Raw genomic sequence first — 27,626 nt, forward strand, 5'->3', positions numbered from 1 at the left:
TGTAGACTTTGTGCTCTGAATAGCATGTACACGTACAGTAATGTGACCCAGATGCTGAAGTCGTCAACATATGGTGCTGTCAATGTGTATGTGCCTGGCTCGCTGTGAACTAATACATCAATTTCATTGGTTAGTTTACCTAAAAACGAACAATTACTCGCCCTCGTGTCATTTTAAACCCGTGTATGACTTTCTTCTGCACAACGCAAAAGAAGATATTTTGAAAAACGCTAGTATGCAAAGAACACTGAACCCAATTGACTTGGACACAAAACCAACATTTTCAAAGTGTCTTTTGTGGTCCACAGAAGAAAGAGCCACATACATGTTTGGAAGGACGTGAGGGCGAATACATGATTACAGAATGTTCATTTCTGGGTGAACTTTCACCCTTAAGCAAGTGTGTGAAAGTTGTGTTTTATGTGCATATAATGTAATATTTTTAAATGTCAAGCTGTGTGTGTTAAATCTCATCTCTAAACTGGTCTCAAATTCTGTGAAATTTTCATTTTATCGTGGAATAATAATTAGTATGAACTATCCTTGTGTGATTGCATTAAAGTACAGTCGCCTTTTTTGCTACTTGACAGTTCAGGATCTTCGCAGAAATGTTTCTATACAGCCAAAGACGCTAAATGCTTATTGTTTATCAATAAACTTTTATTGTACAACACCCATATATACAGTATATACTCTGCATTATTGTAAACATGAGAGTTATTATGAAAAAGACCTTCCTCGTTTTTAAACCGTTGTGTAAACGTTTCGCTTTAAATACTTTGTACATGATGCGCCATTACGTCCAACTGTGTATCGTCCCTCGTTTTTCAATATAGAAAGGTATTTTCCAGCCGGTCTGTTTCCTTTAAATGCAATATACAAGTTCACAATATACATCAGATATTATACACAAAACCCTGGCCGCAAATCGTCCAAATCAGTGTTTACTTGACCGGAATGAGATCAGAATAACAAGCTCACCGTGAAACAGGTAAGATCTTGTCTGAGGTATCTGAAGAGGGCAGAGTCCCCATGAACGTCTACAGTATCGATACAATGGCCACGTGTTTACTGAAGCAATGGCACTTAAGTAGAAGTAGATCTTCAAATATGGTATGGCAGGATGGGACCGAGGGGGAATAAACCATATTTGAGATTTGGAACACCGCCCAGCTCTCAACGAGACGATGGACTCTAAGGTTCTTTGAGAGAGTTGATGCGTGCGCAGATTTTGAGAGCAGGGCCCAGTTTAATGTTCATAGCGCTCATGAGGTGATCCTCTGTCAGCAGTAACAGCGCCTGTCCGTCAATCTCCTGTGAGCGAAACTCAGCGGCGAGCTCATGACACCCTGAGAACATACAACAGGAGAAGCTTAGATGTGCGACCACGCAATCCTAAAGTTATATCAAAATGATATGAAACCACTCAATGGAGTCCAGAAGAAACCTTCAAGCGCATGTACCTGGTAAGGAGGCAATGAAGGAGCACGCGTTCTCCACGCTCCACTGCGACGGTCTCGAGTCAAGAAAGCAGACGGAGCTGCTACAACGCTCCACCCTGCTCTGTTCTCGCTCTCTGTCCTGCTCTTTCTCTCTCTCCACCTGCAGACGCAGTCTGGTTGTCATCGGGCCCGGTGGATCCTCTTCCTCTCTCTCCATCCACATTGAGGAGTTGGAGACCCTCTGACTGTCATCCGTAGGATGCGCCTCTCGCAGCTGCTTAAGGACACCGTTTGTTACAGAAAGCCACAGTTTGTGTGATGGTCAGTCGTTGGATGTTCTGACTGACCTTTCTGAAGAAATGTTCCCTAGACACGCTTTTTATACGGCTGGGTGGTCTCCCGCGCCTTCCCATGGGTCTGTGGGGCCAGCGGCTCATTTTATCCGTCCTCAAAAGGTTTAGACGCTTCTTACAGCTCACGTTGAATCTGTGAGAGATAAAGAGAGATGTTTGTTGAGGCAAGCGTGTGCAGTCTTGCCTCTCTATCGCCATCTCTGTTTAAGCATAAAATTGCCAGGTACATTGCGTGCTTTTTTTATGTGAGTTTAAGTCAATTTAAGGGGACAGTTCACCCAAAAGCCCAAAAGATGTGGCTCAAAACGTGTATGACTCTTTCTTCTGTGGAACACAATAGAAGATATTTTGAAAAATGTCTCAGTGGTTTTGTGTTCATACAATGGAAGTCCAATTGTATTTGGATAAAAGCGTCTGCCAAGCGATTGAATAAATTTAAATGGAAATGGAAGTCGAATGGGGGGTCAATGTTGTTTGGTTATTCTTCAAAATATCTTCTGTTGTGTTCTGCAGAAGAAAGAAAGTCAGACAGGTGTGGAAGGACGTGAGGGTGAATAAATGAAGAAAGAATTCTCATTTTGACTGAACTATCCCTTTAAAGGCGGGGTGTCCGATTTCTCTTAGCCGTTGTTGATGTTCAAATCACCAAGACAAACACACCCCTACCCCCATCTGTCGCTTTCGTTAGCGCTCGGCTCGGCTAATGTCCGTCCTGTGCACCTTACTGCTGATTGGCTACAAGGTTGTTGTGGTACTCGGCCCGACTCAGTTGTCTAAAGCGTAATTCGGAAATCGGTTACCCGGCCTTTAAGTTAAAGAGAAAGTTTAATGACAGAAGACAAAACCTTTGGGTAGCTGTTTGAGTCCTTCTCTCACCTTCTGACGCACGTCATGGAGCAAAAGCGTTTGGATCTGAGGAAGGTGTGAGCGAAGCCTCTCTTCCCACAGAACTCACATTCCAACACATCGGTCATGTTTTCAACTGTCTGCTCTGAAATCAAAAGAGAAGCTGTCTTAACCTCACGATGATTTGAACGTCAAGTCAAGACAAGCGCCAATGAGCCCACCATCCTCAGCGCGCAGGTCATCCATGTCAGAATCGCTCGAGTTGTCTGGATGGTCGTCATCCATCACGGGCGATCCTCCGCGAGCGTCACTCTCTCCATCTTCCGGCAGCGTGGCACGCAGGTTCATCTCCTGGCTTCCCGCCGCGTGTCTTACCTACAAAATAGACAAGCACATCAACACTGGACCTACCAAGCTGTTTTTCTGGTTTGGACGTCTGGAAGTATGGACCGCTTGGCGACGGATGCCAAAATGGATGAGTAAGTACATGTGGCCGCAGACCCTCACTGAGCCTCACCGTATCGCTCTGTGCTCTCAGAGACGGAGAGATCTTTGAGCTTGATGGCTTCGTTAGAGAAGCATTCACCACGGGCCTACCAAGCTTAAGGCCTCATGGCGGCTGTGAATTGCTACATTGTCAACCAGTGGACATACCGGGAAAGGCTCCAGGCCCTCTCGGATGACGAAGCCCTCAATGAGGTGCGTGAGGATGTGAGGTCTAACGATGGCCTGTGAGGGCTGACCCTCAGGGTTCCCCGGAAGGCTGGCTGGGGGAAGCCTGCTGGAGCTTCTTACCGCAGAAGAGAGGAGGGGAGGGGGGGAACCCTTGGCATAGGTGGGGTCCTCCGACGTGTCGGTCACAGGCGGTACGCAAGGTTGGTCCTGATCAGCTGTGCGTGAAGAAGAGCTCAGGTCAGACGGTTGCGCAAAAACACCCCAACTCTAATCATCGGTCTTACGTTTGGATGCGTGGATGTACCTGTGCAGTTTTCTGGCTCTGCTGTTACATCATCAGAGGTCGTCTGGGGCTCGGCCAGCGGAGATGTTGGTGGCGGGGTGGGCGTTTTGTTCCTCAAACCGTTCTTTACCAGATTCATACCACCGGTTTCTTTTAACAGCTGAGTCGCCTGTCAAATGCCATTACAGAAATAAAAGGAAAAGTTGACCCAAAAATAAAACGTCTGTCATCAGTTGTTCATTTTTAAACCTGCAGAACACAAAAGAAGATATTTTGAGAAATGTCTCAGTGGTTTTGTGTTTATACAATAGAAGTCAATGGGGTCCAGTGTGGTTCTGTGTTGTGCAGTGTCAGTGTTGAGTTTTTGAAAGGTTTGGAACGACTTGAAGGTGAGATAATAATAAAAATAAGGAAAGTATTTGCCTTTTTAAGTGAACTACCCCTTTAAAGCTGCAATTCGTATTTTGCCTCTCTATCGCCATCTATCTTTTTAACATCGAATTGTAGGTTACTTTACATTATTTTCTGTTGAAGTGGGTCTAAAAATACAGTAGTATTCAATCACAGTATATATTTTCTTAATAACTGATATTTGCTTATTTTAAACCAAAAACTACAAATTGCAGCTTAAGAAAGGAAGTTGTGTAAGTCGATTATATTTTATTTACTTTTATCGGTAGTCCAAACCTGTAAGATTTTCTCAAGGAAATAGTGTTTTTAAGATTTAAAAAAAGACGTACCATGAATGTATAAAGTAGTCAATACAACGTGTGCTGTATTCAAAGCTTTCTTAAACTTCTGCAAGAGCTGTATTTGAGGAAAACACCAAAGTCTATGAAATTATTCTATAAAAATCTTCTCATTGACATCATAATTACTCTCTTTTGTGTTCCCTTGAAAAATGAAAACCATACCGGTTTCACTTTGCTGAAAAGAATAAAAAACAGAAAATTCCACAGACGGCTTTGAAGCATACTAACCGCAGGTGCTTTGGTCCGTGCGGAAGGCTGCACCTTTAGGTCCACGGCCACTGTCTGCGGTGGTGGAAGATTTTGGAAGGGAAGTTGAACCAGAGCTTCAGCGACTGGAAGTTCTTCTTCAGACACCAGCACATGGTCAGACTGGACGGCCACAGTGTGAACGGAGCGCATAGACAGTCTCGGTGGCTGCATCAGTCTGGGCAGGGCCATCGTGAGAGGAGGGGGACAGGCGAGCGGTGAATACTGGGAGACGGGCTCTAGTGCCAGGCCCAGGTGAAGGGGTGGCGGGTTGGGGAGTGTTGTGGGGGTAAACGTGGAGGTAGACACTACGGCTGGGTGATTTGCAGAAGAGGGCACAGAGAAGAGATCGGTGTGCTGTGATTGGACGGTGGCTGTGGTGGGAGTTGTACGGGTCTGCAGGGCGAGGGGTGGAGGAGAGCCGGCCCGTGACGTGACACGCAGAGCGATGGGCTGGAGATGTCTTTGGTCGCTGGTGCTCTGCTGTATAAAGAGATGGTGTGGCGCCACCCTCTGGCTGGGAGGGCAGTGCAGATGGTGTCTGAGCAGAGTATGAGACTGGACTGGTGAGAAAGTTGCTGCGGTAGAAACAGAAAATATTACTAAAAGTTTTAATAGAAGCTAGCTATGTTATTGCTACAGAACCAACTTGCTTTTTCTGTTGCGTCAACAAATTTATATTGATTAAAGCGCAATTATTTACCACATTTCACAGCATGAAATACAGTAAAAGTAAATGTACATGGAGATGTAAGTGTGAAATGGTAACTTACAGGGTGCAATGAGTGGATGGGTTGACGGTGGCTGGGTGACATCGGCCAAAAATGACTCACTTCGAGAGGTTTCTACCAGATTCTGGGGTATCTGTGTTGACTTCAGTGGGCAAATAGACATTTTGGGAAGGGGGGACACGAGCGTCTGGCCTTGAAGGGACGGCTTGAAGTGGATGTTGTGGGGAGCAGCAAGAGATCCTGAGAGATTTGTGCGGAGAGCCAAGCTCTGAACCTTAAAGTGACAGTTCACCCAAAAATACAACGTCTATCATTATTTATGTATCCTCGTGTTGTTAAAATCCTGCACATTTTTTCTTTATATCGAGATTTTTAAGAAATATCTCTGTGGCTTTGTGTCCATGCAATGGACGTCAACGGGGGCCCTGGAAAACTTGTTTAGCTTTAAGGGATAGTTCACCCGAAAATGAAAAGGATGACATCATTTATTCACCCTCATGTCGTTCAAAACCGGTATATGACTCATTGTCATTTTTGGTGAACTATTCCTTCAAGAAACACAACAAACTCAGCAAAAACAGTCAATACGCTCATTATTTAATGTACACGTCCCCATCATCCCACTGGTTTTACACCACCACCACATTAAAAATGTAGGTTTTATTTTACACAAAACTAACCTTACAATTCGGTTTTATTGACATTAACATATCATGGCTTTCTATTGGTATTATTGAAATATACAGTAGGTATAATATATAATATATGTGAAACGGTGCTTTTGCATTTCTAATATAATCTTTAAGAGAAGACAGATACATAGATCTTTCTCACCTGTGATGATGCTGACTGAGAGGACGCGACTGTTAGATCAGGTTGAACAGCAGCTACACTTGCCGCAGGGGTGAGAATCAGCTAGAGAATAAGAGACCGTTGAAAAAAATAAAAAGAGAGAAAATAACAATTGAAAAGAGTACAACAGGGAAGAATGAAATGAAAAGAAAGAATTACAAACCAATCAGTAAATCAGTGGAGACGACCTATGAACATTAACATGAAGTCTTTTTAAAACACAGATGAACAGTTAATACGTGCTTACCATCTGAGTGCGCAGGTACATTTGGGCCTGGCTACCTGTGGGAGAGCTGTTTCCTAAGAGCATGGTCTGCTGGGATATGGCCCCTGCTGTGCTATTGGAGCAGCTGGCCTGGATGCGGCCAATTGGCTGAGTTACATGAGAGGTTGGCATGGTGATCTGTAGAGAGGGGAGAGGGGTGTTGTTGTATTCACCTTTGATAAAAGCTGAGCTATCTGCATAAAGTCTCTGTTTCACAATCTCGTATGTGGCTCTATAAGGAACATTTATAAGAAAATGTAATTTCTTGTGAAACTAAATTTGCGATAAAACCTTGCGATAAGGTTAAAATAAATGGTACTAGAAATAAAACAAACCATACTAGAAATAGAAAGCACTTACTGATGTCTGAGTCACACTCGCTAGAGTTACATTTCCATTGGTGGCTGGAGGAGAAGATGTGGGCTGCCTGCCATTGGTTTGTGATGCCTGATAAGTAATGAGATGCTGCTTAATGTCATAGATAATATGAAACCACAAACATGTGAAAACTCTTTCCGGTCATGTTTCCTCATACCTGCTGTGTAGTGGCCAGGATCTGTGCAGCAGTGAGGTTTTGCTGATGTTGCTGTTGTAAAGCAGCTGTTTGTAGCAGGATGTGCTGTTGTTGAGCGGCATACATCTGTTGCAGGTACTGAGCTGTCATGCTCTGTGGTCTGTGCAATGTCTGTTGAATTACCTGATTCAACACCACATTTACATATATGCATTTGGCAGATGCTTTTATCCAAAGCGACTCACGTTGCTTTATACTATACATTTTGTTTCTAATTATGTTTCACATCATAAGCTTCACACTGCATTGGACTCAAACTTTTTTGTTTATGACTTTCAGCCACAATAGCTCAGCTACAAGTAGTCTAACAAACAATTGAGCTACAGGTAGTCCACCAAACAGTTTAGCTACAAGTAGTCTAACAAATAGTTGAGCTACAGGTAGTCTACCCAACAGCTGTGCTACAGGTATTCCAAAATAAGCTACAAGAAGCTGAGATACATGTAGTCCACCAAACAGCTGAGCTACAAGTAGTCAAAAAATTTGTCAAGCTACAGGTAGTCCACCAAACAGTTTAGCTACAAGTAGCCTAACAAATAGTTGAGCTACAGGTAGTCTACCAAACAGCTGTGCTACAGGTATTCCAAAATAAGCTACAAGAAGCTGAGATACAAGCAGTCCACCAAACAGCTGAGCTACAAGTAGGCCACTCCACCAAACAGATGAGCTACCGGTAGGCTAACACATAGTTGAGCTACAAGTAGTCCACCAACCAGTTAAGCTACAATTAGTTCACTCCACCAAACAGCTAAGCTACATGTAGTCCACCAAACCGTTGAGCTACAAGTAGTCCACTTCACTAAACAGTTGAGCTACAAGTAGTCCACTCCAACAAACAGCTACGCTCCAGATACTCTAACACATAGTTGAGCTACAAGTAGTCCACAAACCAGTTAAGCTACAAGTAGTTCACTTCACCAAACAGATGAGCTACATGTAGTCCAACTCATAGTTGAGCTACAAGTAGTCCTCCAACCAGTTAAGCTACAAGTAGTTCACTCCAACAAACAGCTAAGCTACAGGCAGTCCACTCTACCAAACAGCTAAGCTATAGATACTCTAACACATAGTTAAGCTTCAGGTAGTCCACCAAACAGTTGAGCTACAAGTAGTCCACTCCACCAAACAGTTGAGCTACAGGTAGTCCAACATAACAAATAAGCTACAGGAAGCTGATAAGTATAGTTCAACAAACAGCTAAGCTACATACAGTCTAACAAAAAACTACAAATAGTTGAGCTACAAATCTAACCAGCTGCTGAGCTACAGGTGGTCCAACAAAGAGTTGAGCTACGTATATAAACGTCACAAATAAGCTACAGGAAACTGATATAGAGGTAGTCCAACAAACAGTTAAGCTACAGGTAGTCCAACAAACAGCCAAGCTACAGACAGTCAACCAAAAAATACAGAAGTTGAGCTACAGAAAGTCTAATTAACAGGTGAGCTACAGGTAGAACAGACACAACTACAGCTAGTTGAGCTACAGAACGTCCAATAGCAACAGGCAATCCATCAAACAGTTGAGCTACAAATAATTTAGATATGCTATTGGTAGTCTAATTAACAAAGAATTGCTGTTCTGTTTAATGTTTAGTAAAAAAACATTTACAATGTCATGTGTGACTGGTGGGCACCAGTCACCTGGACCTGGTGGAAAATTACCTGGACCGCCTGCCTGTCTGAAGATACATTTCCTATAGTGGTGGAGATGGCCTGGGTGCTGATGGGAGTGTTAGGTCTGGGTGTGGAACTGACCGCTGTGTTGTTGGTGGGTGCAGTGGTGCTGGAAGCTGCTGGTACACAGCTTTGCCCCTCCATCTCCTCTATACCCTGTTTCTCTGCATCACCCATCAGTGTAGTTTGCTAGTCAACTGAGAAATTGCAAAAACATAAAATCAACCACTGTCATCTGCCACAAGTTGATCTGTTTTTGTTCGTTAATTAAAATAAAATAGATAGTAAATCTGGAGAGTGAAATATAAAATATATATGAAACAAAATACAAATACAAAAAAATCTAATTAGAGTAGAACAAAGTAAAACACGAAAGCCAGCATCCTGAAACGATGAAATAGTTAACCATCAACATCTCCAGCTGCATATTGTCAATATGCCCCTAAAACTGACAATGTTGAAGAAAATATCAAGATATAGTTTTAACATTTAATTTTTTGCTTTATTTACTTTGTAAAGTAACCTGAGATATAATTATTACATAGACTAATTATTGCAGAAAATAAATACCTCAAATGTATACTTGGGTAAAAATGTGTTTAATTATAGACAAATATACTAATTATAGATATAATTTGCATTTTCAGAAATAAAGAAATCTAGAAATTATATTTGATATCTGTCATAAAGTAAAAGATAATAGAAGACCTCTTTTGGGGCTATTCGGCTGTCACATGAACTTTTAAAGAAAACTACATTACTACACTATACTGAGATAACGTTTCTTTAAGTGAGGTTCTTTAAAATGTTCCGCAAGTGTGTCAGCTAAGGAGCTGCCTCTGTCTTTTAATTTTAAATGCAATCTTTAAGCTCAAATATTAATAGCTAAACCTCATGATGATGTTACTTTAAGCCAACATCACAAGACAAATGCACAAACCTTTAAACTCATATAAGTAATGTCCAGTAATCACAGATTACTGCAATATTTCTCAGTATGACTCAAAGAGTTGCCTATAGTGACCAACTACATAAAACTCGAATGAACGTTTTTCTTTGTAAGTGATTAGCACACTCATATATGTCCTTTGAGAATTTTAACATTTTACTTACAATGTGTTACTGCGTTAAACTTACTCAAAACGACTAAAGGACAATTTTTTTATTGGATATGATAACGTCTTAAGATCGTAAATGCATATTATTCATACTATTATTTAGAAAAGCAAATTATTTTCTTTCATTAAACTTACATTAGGCTATTTAACCGAATAAAATGTAGCCTATTTGTATCATGTTTACAACCTGATGGATATGCGCAAAATTCGCTCGTGCTTTGAACCTATTGGCCTATACAGCATTCAATGACACACTCTTAGAAATATATGTGTAGTATTACAATCTTATTTTCTAAATAAGTATAATTACAATTATTTATTTACCTATTTTTATTAATTTATTCGTTGGAAAATGTCAATAGTTCATTTGTTTGTATAGCTGCGTAATTAAAACGTGCGCACCAACTCGCTATAGCCAAAGATCATCATTAATATAAATCTTGATATAAACACGTCCAGCTTGTCTAAATTCGATCGTTTTAATTAAGTCAGTTTTTATTAGCAATCTAATTTGTAATAGGCCCTATTCATTCTGAAACTATAGCCAACAACATTCACAATTTGTCATATTGACGCATTTCAGATTTTAATCTGGAAATTGTAGGGATGTTAAACAGATATATTTGGAACTTAATATCAGCCCTAAAGGTTGACAACAAGTTCTCCATTTGATTTGGACTAGCAATCACCTATATTATATTATTGTTTCATAACCAGCAACAAGCAATTTACAGATTAAGACATAAATTGTTAATTATTAAATAAAATAATTTGATCATCATACGTCTGGAGAAAACACACATGGGTATTTTCCGACATACGATGTTGAACATTTCCAAAGGCCGAATGTTTTATGTGCTACAGTCACCTCTCTTAAAAATGTATTTCACAATCCCATGACAAGAAGAAACGCCCACCAGTCGAGCTCACCATGAAATTATGACACTACAATTATTTTAAACAAACGATTTGACGAAAATCATCTACAATTCATTTTAAGAAGGATTTTATTAGGATTGGGAAATCGTGCAGTCATGACGCTTTTCCTCGTGCAGTGTTCTCGTGAAGGCGCATCAGTTGAATGCGTGTTACCTGCCTGATATGAACACGTCCTGTCACGGCCTCAGTCATGTTATAATGCGACAGTGAGCTCTAAAATGGAGATAAAAACAAAACTGCACAGAGGTAGAGACATTTCCGAGCCAGCAGCACCGCTTGCTGTGTAGGAGGACTTCGTGCAGCGCTGCTCTGCGACTTTAACCGAACTGATGCCTCTTAAAGATGCTGATCATAACGGTATGTCGATGTCGCACGGTTTCGAACACTGCTAAAATTTTTGATGAAGAAAAAAAAACGAAAATTAAGTTGTCTATTAAATGAAGTGTATTGACGTTATAGCCTATCAATGAGGATCATTTGAAACACACATACATTTTAAAAAGCACTAAGCAGAATAACAACCTTAAAGTTAAAAAACACCCCACACTTTTCACAAATTATTCGTTTGAACTATATTTCGTTTTTGCTCAATTACTTCACTCGCGAAATTACTACTGGATTGAAACTCCTCCAAATAGTTTAGTTTGAGAGTTACGAATGCACTGCAAATATGATTTAGTTTGAGGGGTTATAAATGCGCTTCGTGGTTATACGTTCTAATAAGTTTGCATTTGTGTCTATACTTCGTGTTACACAAAATTTAATGGAACTACAAAGAATTATTTATTGCATTTACTGTTAAAATGCAGTGTGAATAAATGTATATCTATGCAAAAAATCTATAAATGGGCATTTGTCGAAACATGGCTTTTGCAAACAAATAACTCACAAAAGTCATATTCTTGTAAGTTTGATCAAGAAAGTAGGCTACTATATACGTACTCGAAACTTTTTAACGTTTTAATCGTAGTGCATTTAACGCAAACTGAAAATCAGTTTATAAACTGATTATAATAAAAAATAGGCGGTATGTATTTTTTTAAATGGCAATATTCGATTATTATATTCGATTTAAACGAATCAGTTTTAACTAAACAGCAAACTTTCAAACTGATGGTTTCAATGGTAGCTACAGTATTACAATCACTGTAATGTGATTTTACTGAGACTGTAATGAGAGTCTTTGTGTCCCTAGACGGCGTACTACACCATCAAATATAACCTCTTATTACAAAACGTTGCCAGGCAAAAATACTTTAAATTAGAAAATTTGAATGTTTTAACTCATAATTGACTTTGAGGACGCAAAGCACCTATATTACAGTTCTCCTCCGCCCTCGTCAGATTCTTCTGTGGTATAATCGGAATGCACGCAGACGCTCCCATCCTGCCGAGCTCATTTTAAGATCAACAAAGCACGTCGAACTTTATCTCGCAGGAACAAATTATTAACATTTTAACAAAAAAATACCCATACAAAACTTTATGAAACATGCCGTCGCTGATGAAGTGTAATGTCTTTGATGGAAATCCCCCTCGACCCCCCCTCCGCATTCCAGTGTTTGGATGCGTCCGTCTCCAGGCCTGCGGACAGTGAGAGAAGGGAGTGTTTTCCCTTCAGACGCGGAACTTTTAGGAGTCCGATTAAATTCCACCAGAACTTTATTTATTATATTTTAGACAGACCGGTCCAACCACCCGCGTCGGTTTGATTTTCGTCCGAGGAATAATTGTTTAATTCGCTTGTTGTTGTTGTTGTTTTACGTGTCGGACGATAGCAGGCTAGCGTCGTTAGCCCAGTTAGCCGAAGTGCGGAGAATTCATAATGCCCACGCTGCGGGACAGCACCATGTCCCACCCCGGAGAAAACCCGCACCAGGTCCGGGTCAAAGCATACTACAGAGGGTGAGTAGCTAAAAGGCCCGTGTGCTGTTTTTGTGTTTTCATACACTTTGACGCGTATCTTGAACTCAAGTGACAGAGTTTCGGGATGTACACAAATAAATGATTAGCCAACTAGCATACAGTGTTAGCGCATCCCAAAACAAAACTCTGCTAAGGTAGCGATGTGAAATCAGCTGTAATAAAACCTTCAGACGTGTTGTTCTTAAATTTGGCCACTGACTTCGTCCCATAATTGTTCACGTAATGATTTTTATAAGGTTGTATATTGTTTACAAGTTAACCGGGTGTTGGTTTCATCCAAGCGCCTGTCCATAGAGCCCTATAGTTATAATAGCGGTCTGTCATATTTAGCTGGTTTATTTAACGTATATCAAGTAATATGGTTGTGATTTTTCTGAAATAATGCAACGTCTTGTCATTCAAGCTATGTAGAGTAGCATGTTATTACTGTGTGTAATGGCAGGTTTAAGCATCTTTACAAACAAGAACACGTTTTTGAAACAACGAGTTTTGGGAAGTAACGTCCTGTAAATGTGGAACTCTCTTATTCCTCTTACCGGTCAAAAAATGAATAGGAGACATAGCTGCTGTGAAAATATTATGCACTTATGTATAGCACATTTCTGTATGTCTGATTGGACTTTCGGTCAGAGCTGAGTTCCTTTCACAATGACGTATGCACTTGAAAAACTCGTACTGCCAGTATCATTTGCCAGACCTGTTGTAGTCTGGTTCCTATTCACACTCCCCATGAGCCCTATTGTGTGTGTGCAGCTGTCTCTGTGAGTCAATCAGTTCCTATTGTAGCTGAACCACACAGTTATGTGTATTATGATGGAATTTCAGTTATGCTCAACAGGTCAAAATTATACTGTATGTATGTCTAATAATGATAATGAATAATGGTCATTACAGGGAACAGCGATTCGTCTCTCTGAACCGTTCTCTTGTATCGCATTAATGCTTACTTGTATTGTAGATTAGCTGCTTTTCTTTCTGAATATCCATAATTATTCTTTAAGATTTTAGATGTTGAATAAAAGCTGTAGATGTAAGCGCACTTTGATGATTGTGTAGGCAGTTTTGAATGCAACTGCTCGATTTGTTTGGATTTTAATATTTAAAGCTGTATGCGGAATTTCTGGGCCAGTAGCGGGACCGAGTGAAATTGGAAAAACATTGACACTTTGCCTGCCCAAATACGCATCATTGGTTAAGAAGTTTACATGTTGAGCTGCTCAAATGCAAGCCATTGAGCCGTATATTTGGTAATGTTTTGGAAAATGGCTAACGGTTGTGTTTGCACACTAAGTTTGCATAGGTGAATGTCTTTTAACATAGAAAAAGATACACACCGCTATTTACTATTTCAGTTCGTAATCCATGGCCTTGATGTTGTCAATCAAAACTGTACTTTAATGTATGGCGGCTTTTTGCATGATTGAAGGAACAACCCTCTTCAAATGGTTAGATGGCTTTAGCTGCTTTTAGGTGAGCTTTCCTGTAGCTCAGTGGTTAGAGCAGTAGTTCTCAAACTGGGGGCCCCCGAGATGGATCCAGGGGGCCACAGATTTTGTGGCATTTTATGAAATAAAGAAATTGATCATAGATTTTATGCAATCAAACATCAGAAAAATAAGACCACCAGACAAAAGAATTGATGTTTCAGCATTGTATAACCGAATATGTTTTTGTTTAAATAAAAATGTTAAATTTAAGATTATAAGTCTTTATTTGGGGGGGCCGCAAAGCGATGCACTCTACACAAAGGGGGCCTTACAACGAAAAAGTTTGAGAACCACTGGGTTAGAGCATGGCGCTACCAATGCCAAGGTCACGGGTTCGATCCCAAGGGTTGCACATAGTCAGAAACAAATGTATAGTACAATGCAATGTAAGTCGCTTTGGATAAAAGCGTCTGCCGAATGCATAAATGTAATGTTAATGTAGATAAAAGATACATTCCCTGTATAACCTTTCTTTTGTTTTTAGCGTTTTTAGTGTTTTAGCTCTCCTTCTGTCAGTTCTCCTTATCTTCTCTCTCTCTCTCAATCTTTTTGATTTATGTGTTCTATCTAGAGGTTTTGACCTAATAAAATACAAATCTTAACCGAAAGCTGATTTGGTTTTTGTGTCTCAATTAGACCTGCTTTTTGCTTTGAAATCACAGACTTGCTGTTTGATTTCCTACTTGACCTTCATGTCATTCAGTTAGTTTACACCTCCGCCTTAATAAAATGTGTTTTCAGCCATAGAGGAGCATACGCTGATCCACATGTATGCCCTACAGACTTTAACAGCTCCTTTCAATGATGCTGAGCTCTTGTAGAGTGCACCGGTCAAGTGATTGTTCACCCAAAATGAAATCCATCTTCCGCAGAACATGAAAGAAGATCTTTTGAAAAATGTTGGTAACCCAACAGCAACGGTACCCATTCACTTGCATTGGTTTTTATGTCCATACAAGAGAAGTGAATGGCTGCTGTTTGTTTGGTCTTTTGTGTTGTGCAGAAGAAAGGTTTGGAATGACATGAGGGTGAGTAAATGATAACAGAATTTGAAGAGTTTATTTCCAAAAAGAGATAACTCAGTTTTTAAAATGTTTCAAAAATCATGTTTTTTATTAAGTTATCATGTTTTTGTTCTGTTAGTTAGCTGTTTTTTGAGTTATTATGGCTGAAATCAAAACAAACCAACTGCAGTTCGATTGATATTAATTGGAATGCACATTAAAAACAGAGTTATCTCGTTTTGGAAATATACTCTTTATTTTCATTTTTGTGTGGAGAGAGTGGCTTCAGCTCCACAGTCGCTTTAAATCCATGTTTGTTTTACAGCACCAACAGTATCTGTGTGTCAGAATCTGTCGTCATTTCAGTTGACAGCGGTGACTAAAGGAGGAAGTTTGTCGGGCATTCCTTACATTTGTCATTCCTTACATTTGTCATTCCTTACTGTAAATATAGAGTACAGCTCACTCACACAGAACTATTGTAATGTCACAGATATAGATCACTGAAGCACATAGCTACTCTTTAACTGTTCCTGGATCAGATAAAACCAGGTTTGTGGTTTTCGTCATCATCAGGTGGTATGTTTGTTCTTGTGCCAGGGGCAGGAGAAGTGAAAGGCATGCGTGGGTCTCACAGTCAGGAGAGACTCCCCCGCTGTCAATAATTAACTAAAACAGTCTGAACAGAATAAAGACGCTGCGAGGGAGCATCCCACTATGAGAATGAGCAAATGATCTAACACGGCCGCCCAGAATTTTGCCATTCGCTTCATGCATTGGCGTTTTGTCTGTGAAGGTTTTAAATATGGAGCTTTTCTTCACATTTAAGCTTTTTAAAATGGTGCAAAAACAACTTGTTGAATGTCAAATGTTGATATATATTTGAATCATTTTTTGTTTTTTTAGGGACATAATGATCACACACTTCGAGCCCTCCATCTCTTATGAGGGGCTGTGCAGTGAAGTGCGGGACATGTGCTCCATGGACAACGACCAGCTCTTCACTATGAAATGGATTGATGAAGAAGGTTTGTCCTTTAGTCTCTCTGGCCCTGTTTACCCCTAGTGTTCACATTTGACTGAGGTAATCCAAATGCAAATAGTCAACCGAGACATGTGGCCATTAACACACCTGTGATCAGATTTCCTGATTTGCTGGATGTAACCATTGCTTACTATAAAAACCAATGGTGTTAAAATAGGGCTGGGATATTCTATCGCTGCTCTTCAAACCTTTTCAGTTATTTTCATGATAATAAAGTATATTTATAATATAATACGAGTGTTGCTTTTTCAAATGCACGTTATAAACGACTTAGATCGAGCAGTACTTCCTACTGATCAAAGAGACGTAGTTCACGGAAGAGCTGTGCATATAACACAGAATCCATTTACATTGGCATTTAGTCATTTAGCAGACACTTTTATCCAAAGCGACTTACAGAGAGTAATAAGCGATATGTCAAACGGGCAATAATACAATAAGTGCTAATACCGAGTTACTAATTTCCACAAAAGCCAGAACAACACCCGTTGAGAGAGAGAGAGGGTTAGTGTTTTTTATTTTTTAGACATGTATAATTATTAGTGTGAATTGCGATATATCGCCCAGCCCTATGTTAAAAAGAATTAAGAAGTATTTTCTGTTGTTCAGGATGCGTTCGTATACAGTGTGATGTATTTCTGACTATTATTATGTGATTTGGGTGATCATGGCCTTCTTCAAAACTGTTTTGGGGTGAATATTAGAAGCAGCTGTAAATAGGACCCTGCTTCTTGGTCTTTCAGCTTTTGGTTCTCTGCTCGTCACCGTAGCAACGAAATGCCTCCGACCTCGCTCCTGAAATGCCTACTGCATTTGTGCCGTCGCTTTATATTTTACAAATGAACTCGCTGTAGGCAGAATGCATTCAACTCACAAAATGACCCTGGACTCTATTGGCAGAAATAAAAATCTATGTAGTTTTCACGAGGATTAAAGTGAATTTGAATGCGGCACACAGCAGGGAGGATGTTCTGTGCCGGAAAGATTGACTGCGTGTCATGCTTAACTGCTGCATTACTCATGTGAGATGGGAAATGGAAGTGGAGAGACGTTCATTTAAATACCAAAATCTTCACCGTTCCACGCTGAGCCCAGAGTCACGACGGTCATTAAAACGAGAGAGTCTTCACTGCGAGAGTTTATCCCAAAATAAAAATGCATCATACATCAATCAGTCATTCATCCTTATGTTGTTCAAAACCTATATATGACTTGCTTTTGTGGAACACAAAAGAAGATATTTTGAGAAATGTCTCGGTGGCTGTGTGTTCATACAATTGAAAGTAAATGGGGGTCAATGTTGTGTGGAGCAGAATAAACAGAACTTTATCGTGCGCTTATGAAGGATTTGAGTTTTCCGGTGTAATCTGTGCTCCGCTTGTCATTGCAGGAGATCCGTGCACAGTTTCTTCTCAGCTGGAGCTGGAGGAGGCTTTGCGTCTCTATGAACTCAACAAAGACTCCGAGCTCATTATTCACGGTACGCTGGGGTTTGACTCTTGATGTGGGTGGGTGTCCTGCAGTGCAATACATTCTTATATATGTTTTTAAGTCTGTGTATCTGGCAAGTATTTGGACAGAAAAAGTCGCACACTTTGCCCTAACCAGATGCAGCAAGTAATGAATAATTAAATGAATTTCGAAATAGAAAATGTTCAATAAACTGTGTGTATGCTGTATTAAATAGGTAATGTCGTCTGATCGGGTGTTACAGTTTCATGGCACTAAAAACGTAATCACGCCTAGTCATACCAAGTCATTTCAGACAATCGTTTCTGTAATAAGTAACACTACAACCAAATGTCATGGGTTCGATCACACACGTACTGATAAAAGTGTATAGAATGCTCTTTCGATTAAAGCGTGAGCCAAATGCACAATTGTTCATAAAAAAATATTTCTATTTATGTAAACGTTTTACTGCACTGTCCAGCGGTTTATACGGTTAGCAGAGATGTGAAACTGGAGTCCAGCAGAGTTTGGGGACAGTGATTGACAGAGAGGCTCAGTCAATTAGTCGTGGAGGGAAGGAGACGTCTGGTCATCAGGGTCAGCAGAAAAAAGCAAACTGACTGTCTGTCAATAGCCGCTGTCCTCCCCTGCTGACCCCGCAGGCCTGGATAGACTCTGTTTTTTGACCCCGTCGTCCTTATCCACTGTCAGGGGAGGAGAGGTCACAGCGAGGTCATTCTGGTGTTTGTGTAGTACTGTGCTGACTGCAGACTCGCTCTACTCACTCTCTCCTTTTCCACAGTGTTCCCCTGTGTTCCTGAGAAACCCGGAATGCCATGTTCTGGAGAAGACAGTATGTTTTTTTAAAGCTACATTTACAGTACTGAGATATTCTTGCGTTTGTATGGCGATTGATCACTGTTATGGTTAGTGAATTGTTTCTCTTGCAGAATCCATATATCGGCGTGGAGCTCGACGCTGGAGGAAGCTCTACTATGCCAACGGACATGCGTTTCAAGCCAAACGCTTCAACAGGGTATGTTCGACGTTTGAGTTGTAATGGAGTTCGTGAACAAATATTTGCTTGGGTTATTTGTGTTTGATATGGGATTAATGCTTTTGTTTTCCATACAGCGCGCTCATTGAGCCATCTGCACGGATCGTATCTGGGGTCTGGGCAGGCAGGGATACAAGTGCATAAACTGTAAACTGCTGGTCCATAAGAAGTGCCATAAATTGGTCACGGTGGAGTGCGGTCGACAGGTAATGCAGGTGAGACGTCAGTGGATGCCCAAATCTCCAAACTCTTGCAAAATAAAAGCACAGTTTGGTAATAAAAATATAAACGCCTACTTGCTAGAATTTAAAAATGGTAAAAGTTAGTGGAAATAGATAATAAATTAATATTGAAGAGGTGTGCAATTCTGCGGAATATATACGGTATATGTATGGATGTACAAGTGTTTTCGAACACTTGCAAGGTGTATGCTTAAATATATGAAATTAGTTTTCATAGACAAAAATATAATAGTGCAAATATAAACCTTTTCATTATTAACTAATCTTTTTTTTATTTTTTTTATAAAAAATGTCTTTGAAATGGATGACTTTGACTAAATAATAAAAAAAAAAGAGCAGCCGATAAGAGCTCAGAATTGATGGGAACTCCGTTAATATAGTTAAAAAAAGATCTTGGGGTGAAAACCCAAGAAGTGGCATGAAAAAATGCCAAGAGAACATTTCTGCAAATTCTAGGCAAAAAGTGACTACATTGAAGATGCTAATATATAACAAGTTTTATTTTATTGTGTAGCTTTTTTAGTTGAAACATAATCCTCATTGTTGCCTTTGTGGCCTTCCACAGTTTTGATGAGCTTGCTATTTTTCTAAAATGTGGAAAAAATAGGAATAAGACATTTGTACATTTATATGTATATATGAAGAGTCAACACTCAATACAGCTAACAAACACAATAAAACATGATTTTTGGAAAATGATCTCATTTTTGAACCAAACTCTTCACATGTACGTATATGTGTGTCTGTATATATATATATGTATAACTAATATTTAAAATTAATATATAATCATACATAACATACGTTGTAATGTCTAAAACAAATGGCAGTTTTTTCAGATTTATTTCTTCATTGCCCACAGTATATACTGTGTCATTTATTTTGTCATATACATATGCTGTTCTAGGACCCAATCATTGGAAGAATTGATCGAGGGTCCACTCCTGAACACGCTGACCAAGGTACAGTAGGCTGATTTATGTTTGTTCTTTTTTACACGTGCCTTGATTTATTAAAAAATGATCCTTGTTCCTTACCTTACATGACTGGATTCCAGGCTAGATGTTGAGGTTTTTCATTAAAATTTATTACGGTCCACCACACAATCGACCTCTTGTACTGTATCATTTTTTTATGTATTTAAAAAAAATATATATTCATGTTTTAAAATTCTGTTTGTTATTAACCGTTTGAATATGTGAAAATGACAAAATTAGAATTACAAATGTAATTTAAATGTAAAAATTTGTTTAATGTAAAATGACAAAGCTTTCCAAGATTCCCATAAAAGACAGCAAGAATTGGCATTGCAAGAATCCAAAGTCAGAGAGCTAAACTTGGCTTGTGTTTGGTTGTTAACTCTCTGTTTAAACCCTTAAGTAGCATGTTATTTAGAGGTGTTAAGCGGAGCTCATCAGACTGGGTTTCTGAATTGATTCGCAGTAATCTGTAGTGTCACATCGATTTGATAGATTTGTGTCTTGAGTACTTGTAAATGACTGGATGGGTCGGAGCGATGTTTCTTGTTTAGCGATGAGTGTGTTTGCATTGAAACGGAGTGATGGAGCGGCCTACAGGCTTGGAATTAATGACGTCAACAAGCTCCTGGCTTTAGCCACCGTGCTGCTCAAAAACATTTCAATCCCCCCACTTCTTGTTAAAGGGGTTGATTTATCAAAGTGCCTCTTTTGGTTTAGAGGCTTGTGTTTGGAGTGGGTTTCGTGTGAGAATATCATTGAATAATCTCCTTTCGTTGTGTTCCAGTTCTAGACAAAAAGAACTCGACAGAAAGCATCAATCACGAGGGCGAGGAGCATGAGGTAAGCCATTATTCGACTCTCGTGTTGATGTCAGGTAAAGCGGAGAACTTCGGTGTTTTCCAAAGTGATCGACCGGGCGATGATATTCCTAGATTCTTGTGCAAACGAGGCCGTTGCGAAGCAATTATGTGAAACACAATCTCAGTGTCGTCACTGTTGGAATGGGATGGGGGTGTCGCACGAGCAAACTTATTCTGACTGTATCGATTTCCATTAGTGGAGCTAATGAAGTAACCTTCTATCAGGGTCAGTAGCGTCTAATTATGGATCCTTGTTCCTGTGGAAAACCATGCAAAAAAGGACAGAACGCGACAAGAAAGGGCATCAGAAGATACAATTGAAGCTAATTCGTGTGACCAAATATATATGAAGGAAGGCATCGCCAAGTCGATGGTGGTTTAACACTCGCTTTGTCCGTTCCTCAGGCTGTTGGCAGTCGGGTGTCGGGGAAGGCTGTGTCCAGTTTGGGCCTATCAGACTTTGACCTGCTGAGAGTGATCGGCCGGGGCAGCTACGCCAAGGTGCTCCTGGTGCGTCTAAAGAAGACGGAACGCATCTACGCCATGAAGGTGGTGAAGAAGGAGCTGGTGAACGACGACGAGGTAACGTTTCAGCGTTTCTCCTGACGATAAATCAGTTATTTCAGTCAGCGAAATGAAACGAGGGCATTGAGCGGCCTAATCTGTGTAGGATGCGTTGAAGTATACATAGAGATGACAAGATGCTGATGAAGTGGCCATTTAACTTTGATTGGATTCACTTAAGTCGTGTGTGATGAATTGACAGCAGCTGTGGACGGTCAATAACTGCAGCTGCGCTCCACTGGCCTCTTTAAGCCAGTCTCACGGTCAGAGGTATTTTTATCAGGCTGTCAATAAAAGCGCCTGGATTTTCTCAGTATCCGTCCATTGTAAGTCTCCTCACATCCAGACGCTGCTCCTCGGGAGGACCCCGTGCCCCCGTCCTCTGAACCTTAATGAGATTTCAGCCTCTGCTCAATAAAGTCCTGTGTGCCCTTCCAAACGCCGCCTCTACTGACAGAAAGGATGCACTGGTTTTCAATTGGACATTGATTTTTGTGTCTGTTTTTTGTTTGTTGCTCTCCTTATGGGTGTTCAGGATATTGACTGGGTTCAAACAGAAAAGCATGTGTTTGAGCAGGCCTCCAACCATCCCTTACTCGTGGGACTTCATTCTTGCTTCCAGACCGAGAGCAGGTAAAGAAATAACATTGGCGGGTGTTGCTCTCACCGTGGGGTCCACAGTGAACACAAGGGATTTCTGTTATAACGGGAAAAATCTGGGGAAAAAATAAAAATCGAAATTATATTTTGGTGATTCTCACGGAATCTTGGTTTTAAGATATCAAACATGATTTTCTTAAAACCGCTCGCGTAAACTAATTTCTTTTTGATTCATTAAAAGCAAGGTATGACATGTTTAAAAGCATTCATTTCAAAACGTTTTACCAAAAAAGGCCTTAAAAATGATCATTACCGTAATCATTGAAATACTGTCAATCCTGTAGCAGGATTGAGCCATGATGCCTGGGCAAGTTTTTATTAATCCTACATAGTAAGACATTCATGAATTCTATTTGAATAGAAAATTATACGTGTCATTTTTTTGTGTCGAAAACTACCCGTATCGGTAACGAGCATGAACAAATTTGTGTACAAAGTATGACATGAGAATATTAAGCTTTTACTAGAAATGAATAAAATAATCTCTTAACCTGCAAGCCATTTGAAAGGTACGGGTAGATGTTATTCTTCAAATAAAAACTTAATGTAAAGATCTTTCTAAACAGTCTTTTGAAAATGTTATGGAGGGTGACTGTAATGAGAATTTTAGCAGGAAAAGCGATATTATACGTCAATAATTCATCGCCATGTTAAAATGATGCTTTGCGCCAGGTAGAAAACAGAGTTATGTTTATTGTGATCATTTCTGTGGTACTGAATTATATGTTTTTAATTCAAATCTTGACCGCAATGGTGTTTCAGTAGTTTTGTGAGAATGGCCCATTTAGAAAGCAACTGGATGTCATATCGTGCTACAAAAGATGTATTTATTTGCAATGTACTAATTTGATTGACAGCCATAATATGATATCCAGTTACTTCAAATATACTTTAGGGATGATCTGTCTTTATAGTGAATCAAACTTTCCCCTCTGGATGTCACCCGTTGCCATTTTTAATGCATTCTGTAAGTCATGTTGATCCGTGATGACTGTTGACATGCGTCCTTCACGGCCTGTACCGTGACACTACTAATGATATCAAATCATCGATAGAATAAATGCATGTTGGCACATAACTGCATCAAACTGGAACACATACAAATGCAAGACATGCAAGTACTGTATATGTCATGGGAATTGATGGATCAATACATTTGCTGCTTGTCTTTGATAGGCTGTTCTTTGTCATCGAGTATGTGAATGGAGGGGATCTAATGTTTCATATGCAGAGACAGAGAAAACTTCCAGAGGAGCATGCCAGGTATGAGGACATGGGCCGTGTAGTGTATCGAACAGTTCCGTGAAGCTTTGTGCGGCTCGCCCTAAATGACAGAAAGGCACATAAGCCTGACCGAACAGTTTTTCTTGGCCGGCAGGTTTTACTCGGCGGAGATCAGTCTGGCTTTGAACTACCTCCACGAGCGTGGCATCATCTACAGGGATCTGAAGCTCGACAATGTGCTGCTGGACTCCGAGGGACACATCAAACTCACAGATTACGGCATGTGCAAGGTGAGCCGCAATCTACTTTCAGCGTCCCAAGAAAATCTAGTCGAGTAATGCACGTTCGGTTGTGCAGCCGTGGGTTTATATTATAAACCATAACCGTGTGCCTGAGGGCTTCTCTGGTTTCAATATTCATCTCTTCTGTAGGAGGGTCTGAGGCCAGGAGACACGACCAGCACTTTCTGTGGAACCCCCAACTACATCGCCCCTGAGATCCTGAGAGGAGAAGACTACGGTCAGCACGGTTTACACACAACACATCCTCGGCTGAATCCAGTTAATGCTATCAGGTTGTTTATGTTGATGCTAAACTTCTCATATATGTGGAACCGCTGCAGGTTTTAGTGTGGATTGGTGGGCGTTGGGCGTCCTGATGTTTGAGATGATGGCTGGCCGGTCACCCTTCGACATAGTGGGCAGCTCTGATAACCCTGACCAAAACACAGAAGACTATCTTTTCCAAGGTACATGACAGCAGCATGTTTATTTCAGGAAATTGCTATATCTCTGATTTCTTTCTCCTCGTTTGCAGTCATTTTGGAAAAGCAGATCAGAATTCCTCGGTCGCTGTCGGTTAAAGCCGCGAGTGTTCTGAAGGGGTTTCTAAACAAGGTAAAGCGGGATCAGACCAGCTGTTACATACCTCTTTCACTCCTCCCTTCATTTACCCCTTTCTATTTCTCTTCACACTGCTGCATCTTTGTCTTGAGCCGATTTCTTCTGTTTATTGCAGGAGCCGAAGGAACGGCTCGGATGTCATCCTCAGACAGGCTTCGCAGACATCATGGCCCATCCTTTTTTCCGAAACGTAGACTGGGATCTTGTGAGTCACCGCTATCTTTCTTAGCGTTATCTGACGTGGGACTTGTTTTGAGGAAGATGCATGAGTCACCCGTTTCAGCCTGACCATAGTGAAACTAAACAGTGCTTTTACTGGAGCCAGAAGAATGACTTAGTGCTGTTTATGACCTTGAGAAGCATTGCCGTTTCATTACTCATTCATGTCATTTAACATGAGAATCATTACCACTTCATCATTCAACGATGCTTTTGATTCGTTTTTATAGGGTTGCTGTCAAGTTTCCTTTTACGACTCTTTATTTCTTATCAAATGAAATGCAAATAATGAGCTGCAAGTATCATCGATTTTCTTTTTTTTGTCGAGGTTATGTTATGAAATGAACTCTGTAGAGCCGGTGATATAATGAAGGGGGTATGGTGTCCAGCCATTGATTTTTTTCCCCGTCTGAGGCCGCGAGAGTGAACTGGATCATGCGTAGGGCAAATGTGATTGACACTCCATGAGGCGAGACTCAGACACGGTGACCTCTTGTCCCTGTTTGGTCTGGGCGAGAGAGAGAGAGAGAAAGAGAGAGAAGGAAGCGGCGGTCAGATTGTTTCAAGAGATTAGGTTACACTTTCCATTCAGACAGACTGCGGGCCGCCAGCAGGGGGAGCAAATCCTGATTTGCTTTAAAGTCTTGCAGCAATATTTTGAGGTTCATGGGGAAAAGAAAGAAGCACAATTAAAAGTACTGAATGTAATATGGAAATGCTGTGGATAAAAAAAATGTATAATAAAAAATAAAAAAGTGCCACCAAACACAAAATGCTTTAGACGGCGATGAATTAAAATGTATTGCTCAGAAAAAACGAATGGATTTTTGTGATGTATGTTTTAAAATTGAAAGCAGATTTAACGGTAAATATTTCTAAGCTGAGCACTTGCTCGACACATCACATCATCGCCGTCATTACTTGACTCATGTTATCTGTATTTCAGATGGAGCAGAAGCAAGTGGTCCCGCCCTTCAAGCCCAACATTTCCGGCGAGTTTGGGCTGGATAACTTTGATGCTCAGTTCACCAACGAGCCAATTCAGCTGACGCCCGACGATGAGTGAGTGTCTGTTCATGCACGTCTGTGTGTGTCATACCTCAGGCTTTCTGAATCACCGTTAATGTCCTTCAGATCTTCACCGCAGTTATGCCGCTTTCATCAGTACCAAATGTGCCATCAACTTTACGATGCTCTTCCTTGACCGCACATTTTGCCTTTATGTCCACATCTCCTGTTTTCCAGGATGATATTTTACAGCCGGTGTCTGGTTGAAAGCCATTGTGAGTTAAACGGTGGAGTTAAGACTAATTGATTATCTTTCTTGTCTCCCTCAGTGACGTTGTAAAGAAGATCGACCAGTCTGAGTTTGAAGGGTTCGAGTACATCAACCCTCTGCTGATGTCTGCGGAGGAGTGCGTGTAGACGGCTCGCCCGCCTGCCTTTTTACCCGCATGGGCGCAAACAATCAAACGAAAGGAAACAGCGACTTGGTTTGTTGGGGCCAGTCGAAACATAAAATTTGCCAAAACTCTTTCACTTTCTGCCATTCGCAACCACTAGTCCTTAAGTCTTGATTATTTTTGTATGATGTCAGTCTGCACTGATAGAAGATGATTTAATGGTGCCTTGGCACATTGACCAACATTGGTTGGAAGGTCAGTTTTAGGTTTCCGGACACTCGTCAGACTAAAGGAAAAGACTGACCGTGATGGTACGCGGGACTAGTCCTGATGATGTTTTGATATGCGTTTTATTTGTACATACTTAAGAAAAACATTGAGCATATATAGTATACCGTTTTTTAGATCTATGTCAGATAACATGGGATATTCTTGAAAACATGTTTCTCATCAGCCAAGTGTAGAGCAAGAAAGAAAAAAAAAACGAAGGCATTGTTTTCATTTTTTATTTAAGTATATTGTAATCTATATAGAATGTGCGCAGAATCAGTTTTCCAAAAGCAAATCTCTAGATTGATTGTTTGGGTTAAAAATAGCAGGGAGAGAATGGATTCAAGGAACACTAACGGACACCGTTGTGAACACTGACAAGCTGTGAATGGTGGCGTTTTCTGTACAGAGAGGAGAAGGATGAGAGAGTGTTGAATAGACGTAATATACAACGATACAGGACCAAAACAAGACACTAAAGCGAGTATGTACCTGTCAGAGGTCTCTAAAGAGACGCGAGGTATGTCCTTACTCTCAAACTGCTGCATGTATAAAGTGTTTCTCACTGTTTTTATTTGATTCTTTTTGTGTATTTTTTGCGACAAATTGCCTTTTTTCTTTTCTTTTTGTATATGGAACAAATAATCAATGGATGTTTATTTTCTTCTCAGTACTGTCACTGAGAAGCCGGTTTTTGCCCCATGGGGCTCAGGCTCACGTCAGATCAGATACATGGCATCCTTAGGGCCTCTGGATGGTGTTTGGCCCCCATGGGCCAGTGAGTGACACCCAGCTCTCTGGGTGGCGAGTTTCCTTCACAGGTCATATCTGAGCGCGTCTTTCAGATGCTACAGTGAAAGGACCTTTGACACTAATGACCAAATGATAACACAGAAATGTCCTCTCTCATTCCTGGCCATACAGATATCAACACGCTTACATTTTTATCAGCCTGGTTATAGAAATGATTCAATCGCCATTGATGCATAACTTGCTAAGGTTTTAAAAAAGCCAAGGTGGAACTGGAAATTTATCATTTTCTTTCTGTATGTATTAAAAACACTCTCAACTGACTGGATAAACTGTACCTCCTTTTTTGTTTACACCTAATTAAAGTATTTAAGGAAATCTCATCTTTGTGAAAGCAGTTTGTATTTTGTTGTTATGGAACAGAATTCACATCAAATTATAACTTTTTTTGTCCTATAAGGTTGCAACTAATCATGGAAGCATTTATAGGCGTGGAAAAAATTAAGAGACCATTCCAAACGCTCATTTAATCGTAATTTCTAGATGCATTGTGGTCGTTTTAGTCCAGTGTCTGTTGAACTTCAACAAAATCTAAACTCAGGATTGACATGAAGTCAGCAACAGCAATGACCACGTTTACATGGACAACAATAATCCGATATTAACACGATTAAGACGATACTCTGATTAAGAATGGAGCATGTAAACAGAGCTTTTTGATTCGCTTAATCCGTCTAAACTCATAATGGTAGTAAACACAAATAGAATTAAGACGGGTGGAGTACTCCTATTTTAGTCGCATTATAGAAGTGCGGTATAGACATGTAC

The 27,626-nt window shown here is 40.4% G+C and overlaps 2 protein-coding genes across 7 annotated transcripts; one reads left to right on the forward strand and one right to left on the reverse strand.

Annotated features, from left to right (window-relative positions):
• Nucleotides 1-793: 793 nt before the first annotated feature.
• phc3 (polyhomeotic homolog 3 (Drosophila)) lies at nucleotides 794-11,031 on the reverse strand. Of its 6 annotated transcripts, none has more exons than XM_057333025.1 (15): nucleotides 10,907-11,031; nucleotides 8,778-8,893; nucleotides 6,981-7,085; nucleotides 6,806-6,892; nucleotides 6,428-6,583; nucleotides 6,163-6,243; nucleotides 5,371-5,602; nucleotides 4,580-5,175; nucleotides 3,621-3,768; nucleotides 3,296-3,531; nucleotides 2,863-3,016; nucleotides 2,672-2,786; nucleotides 1,790-1,928; nucleotides 1,464-1,716; nucleotides 794-1,349 (listed from the first exon to the last, which is right to left on the reverse strand). In XM_057333025.1, the coding sequence occupies exons 2-15, from the start codon at nucleotides 8,871-8,873 to the stop codon at nucleotides 1,195-1,197; spliced, it is 2,553 nt and encodes an 850-aa protein (XP_057189008.1). In that variant the 5' UTR covers nucleotides 8,874-8,893; nucleotides 10,907-11,031; the 3' UTR covers nucleotides 794-1,194. The 6 variants fall into 6 exon arrangements, with proteins under 6 accessions (XP_057189008.1, XP_057189006.1, XP_057189004.1 ...); XM_057333023.1 differs by having other exon boundaries at nucleotides 6,981-7,142; XM_057333021.1 differs by having other exon boundaries at nucleotides 8,685-8,893.
• Nucleotides 11,032-12,201: 1,170 nt separating this feature from the next.
• On the forward strand, nucleotides 12,202-27,181 carry prkci (protein kinase C, iota). The gene is given in 18 exon segments (XM_057333046.1): nucleotides 12,202-12,658; nucleotides 16,077-16,198; nucleotides 17,606-17,695; nucleotides 18,470-18,520; nucleotides 18,618-18,703; nucleotides 18,802-18,939; nucleotides 19,874-19,928; nucleotides 20,731-20,786; nucleotides 21,212-21,388; nucleotides 21,906-22,003; nucleotides 23,207-23,293; nucleotides 23,409-23,544; nucleotides 23,686-23,773; nucleotides 23,877-24,002; nucleotides 24,071-24,150; nucleotides 24,272-24,361; nucleotides 25,322-25,437; nucleotides 25,713-27,181. Coding segments are annotated over 18 exon segments (1,764 nt in total). The 5' UTR covers nucleotides 12,202-12,578; the 3' UTR covers nucleotides 25,801-27,181.
• Nucleotides 27,182-27,626: the final 445 nt, after the last annotated feature.

Source organism: Triplophysa rosa, linkage group LG5, assembly GCF_024868665.1.
Source record: "Triplophysa rosa linkage group LG5, Trosa_1v2, whole genome shotgun sequence".
Classification (NCBI taxonomy): domain Eukaryota; kingdom Metazoa; phylum Chordata; class Actinopteri; order Cypriniformes; family Nemacheilidae; genus Triplophysa; species Triplophysa rosa.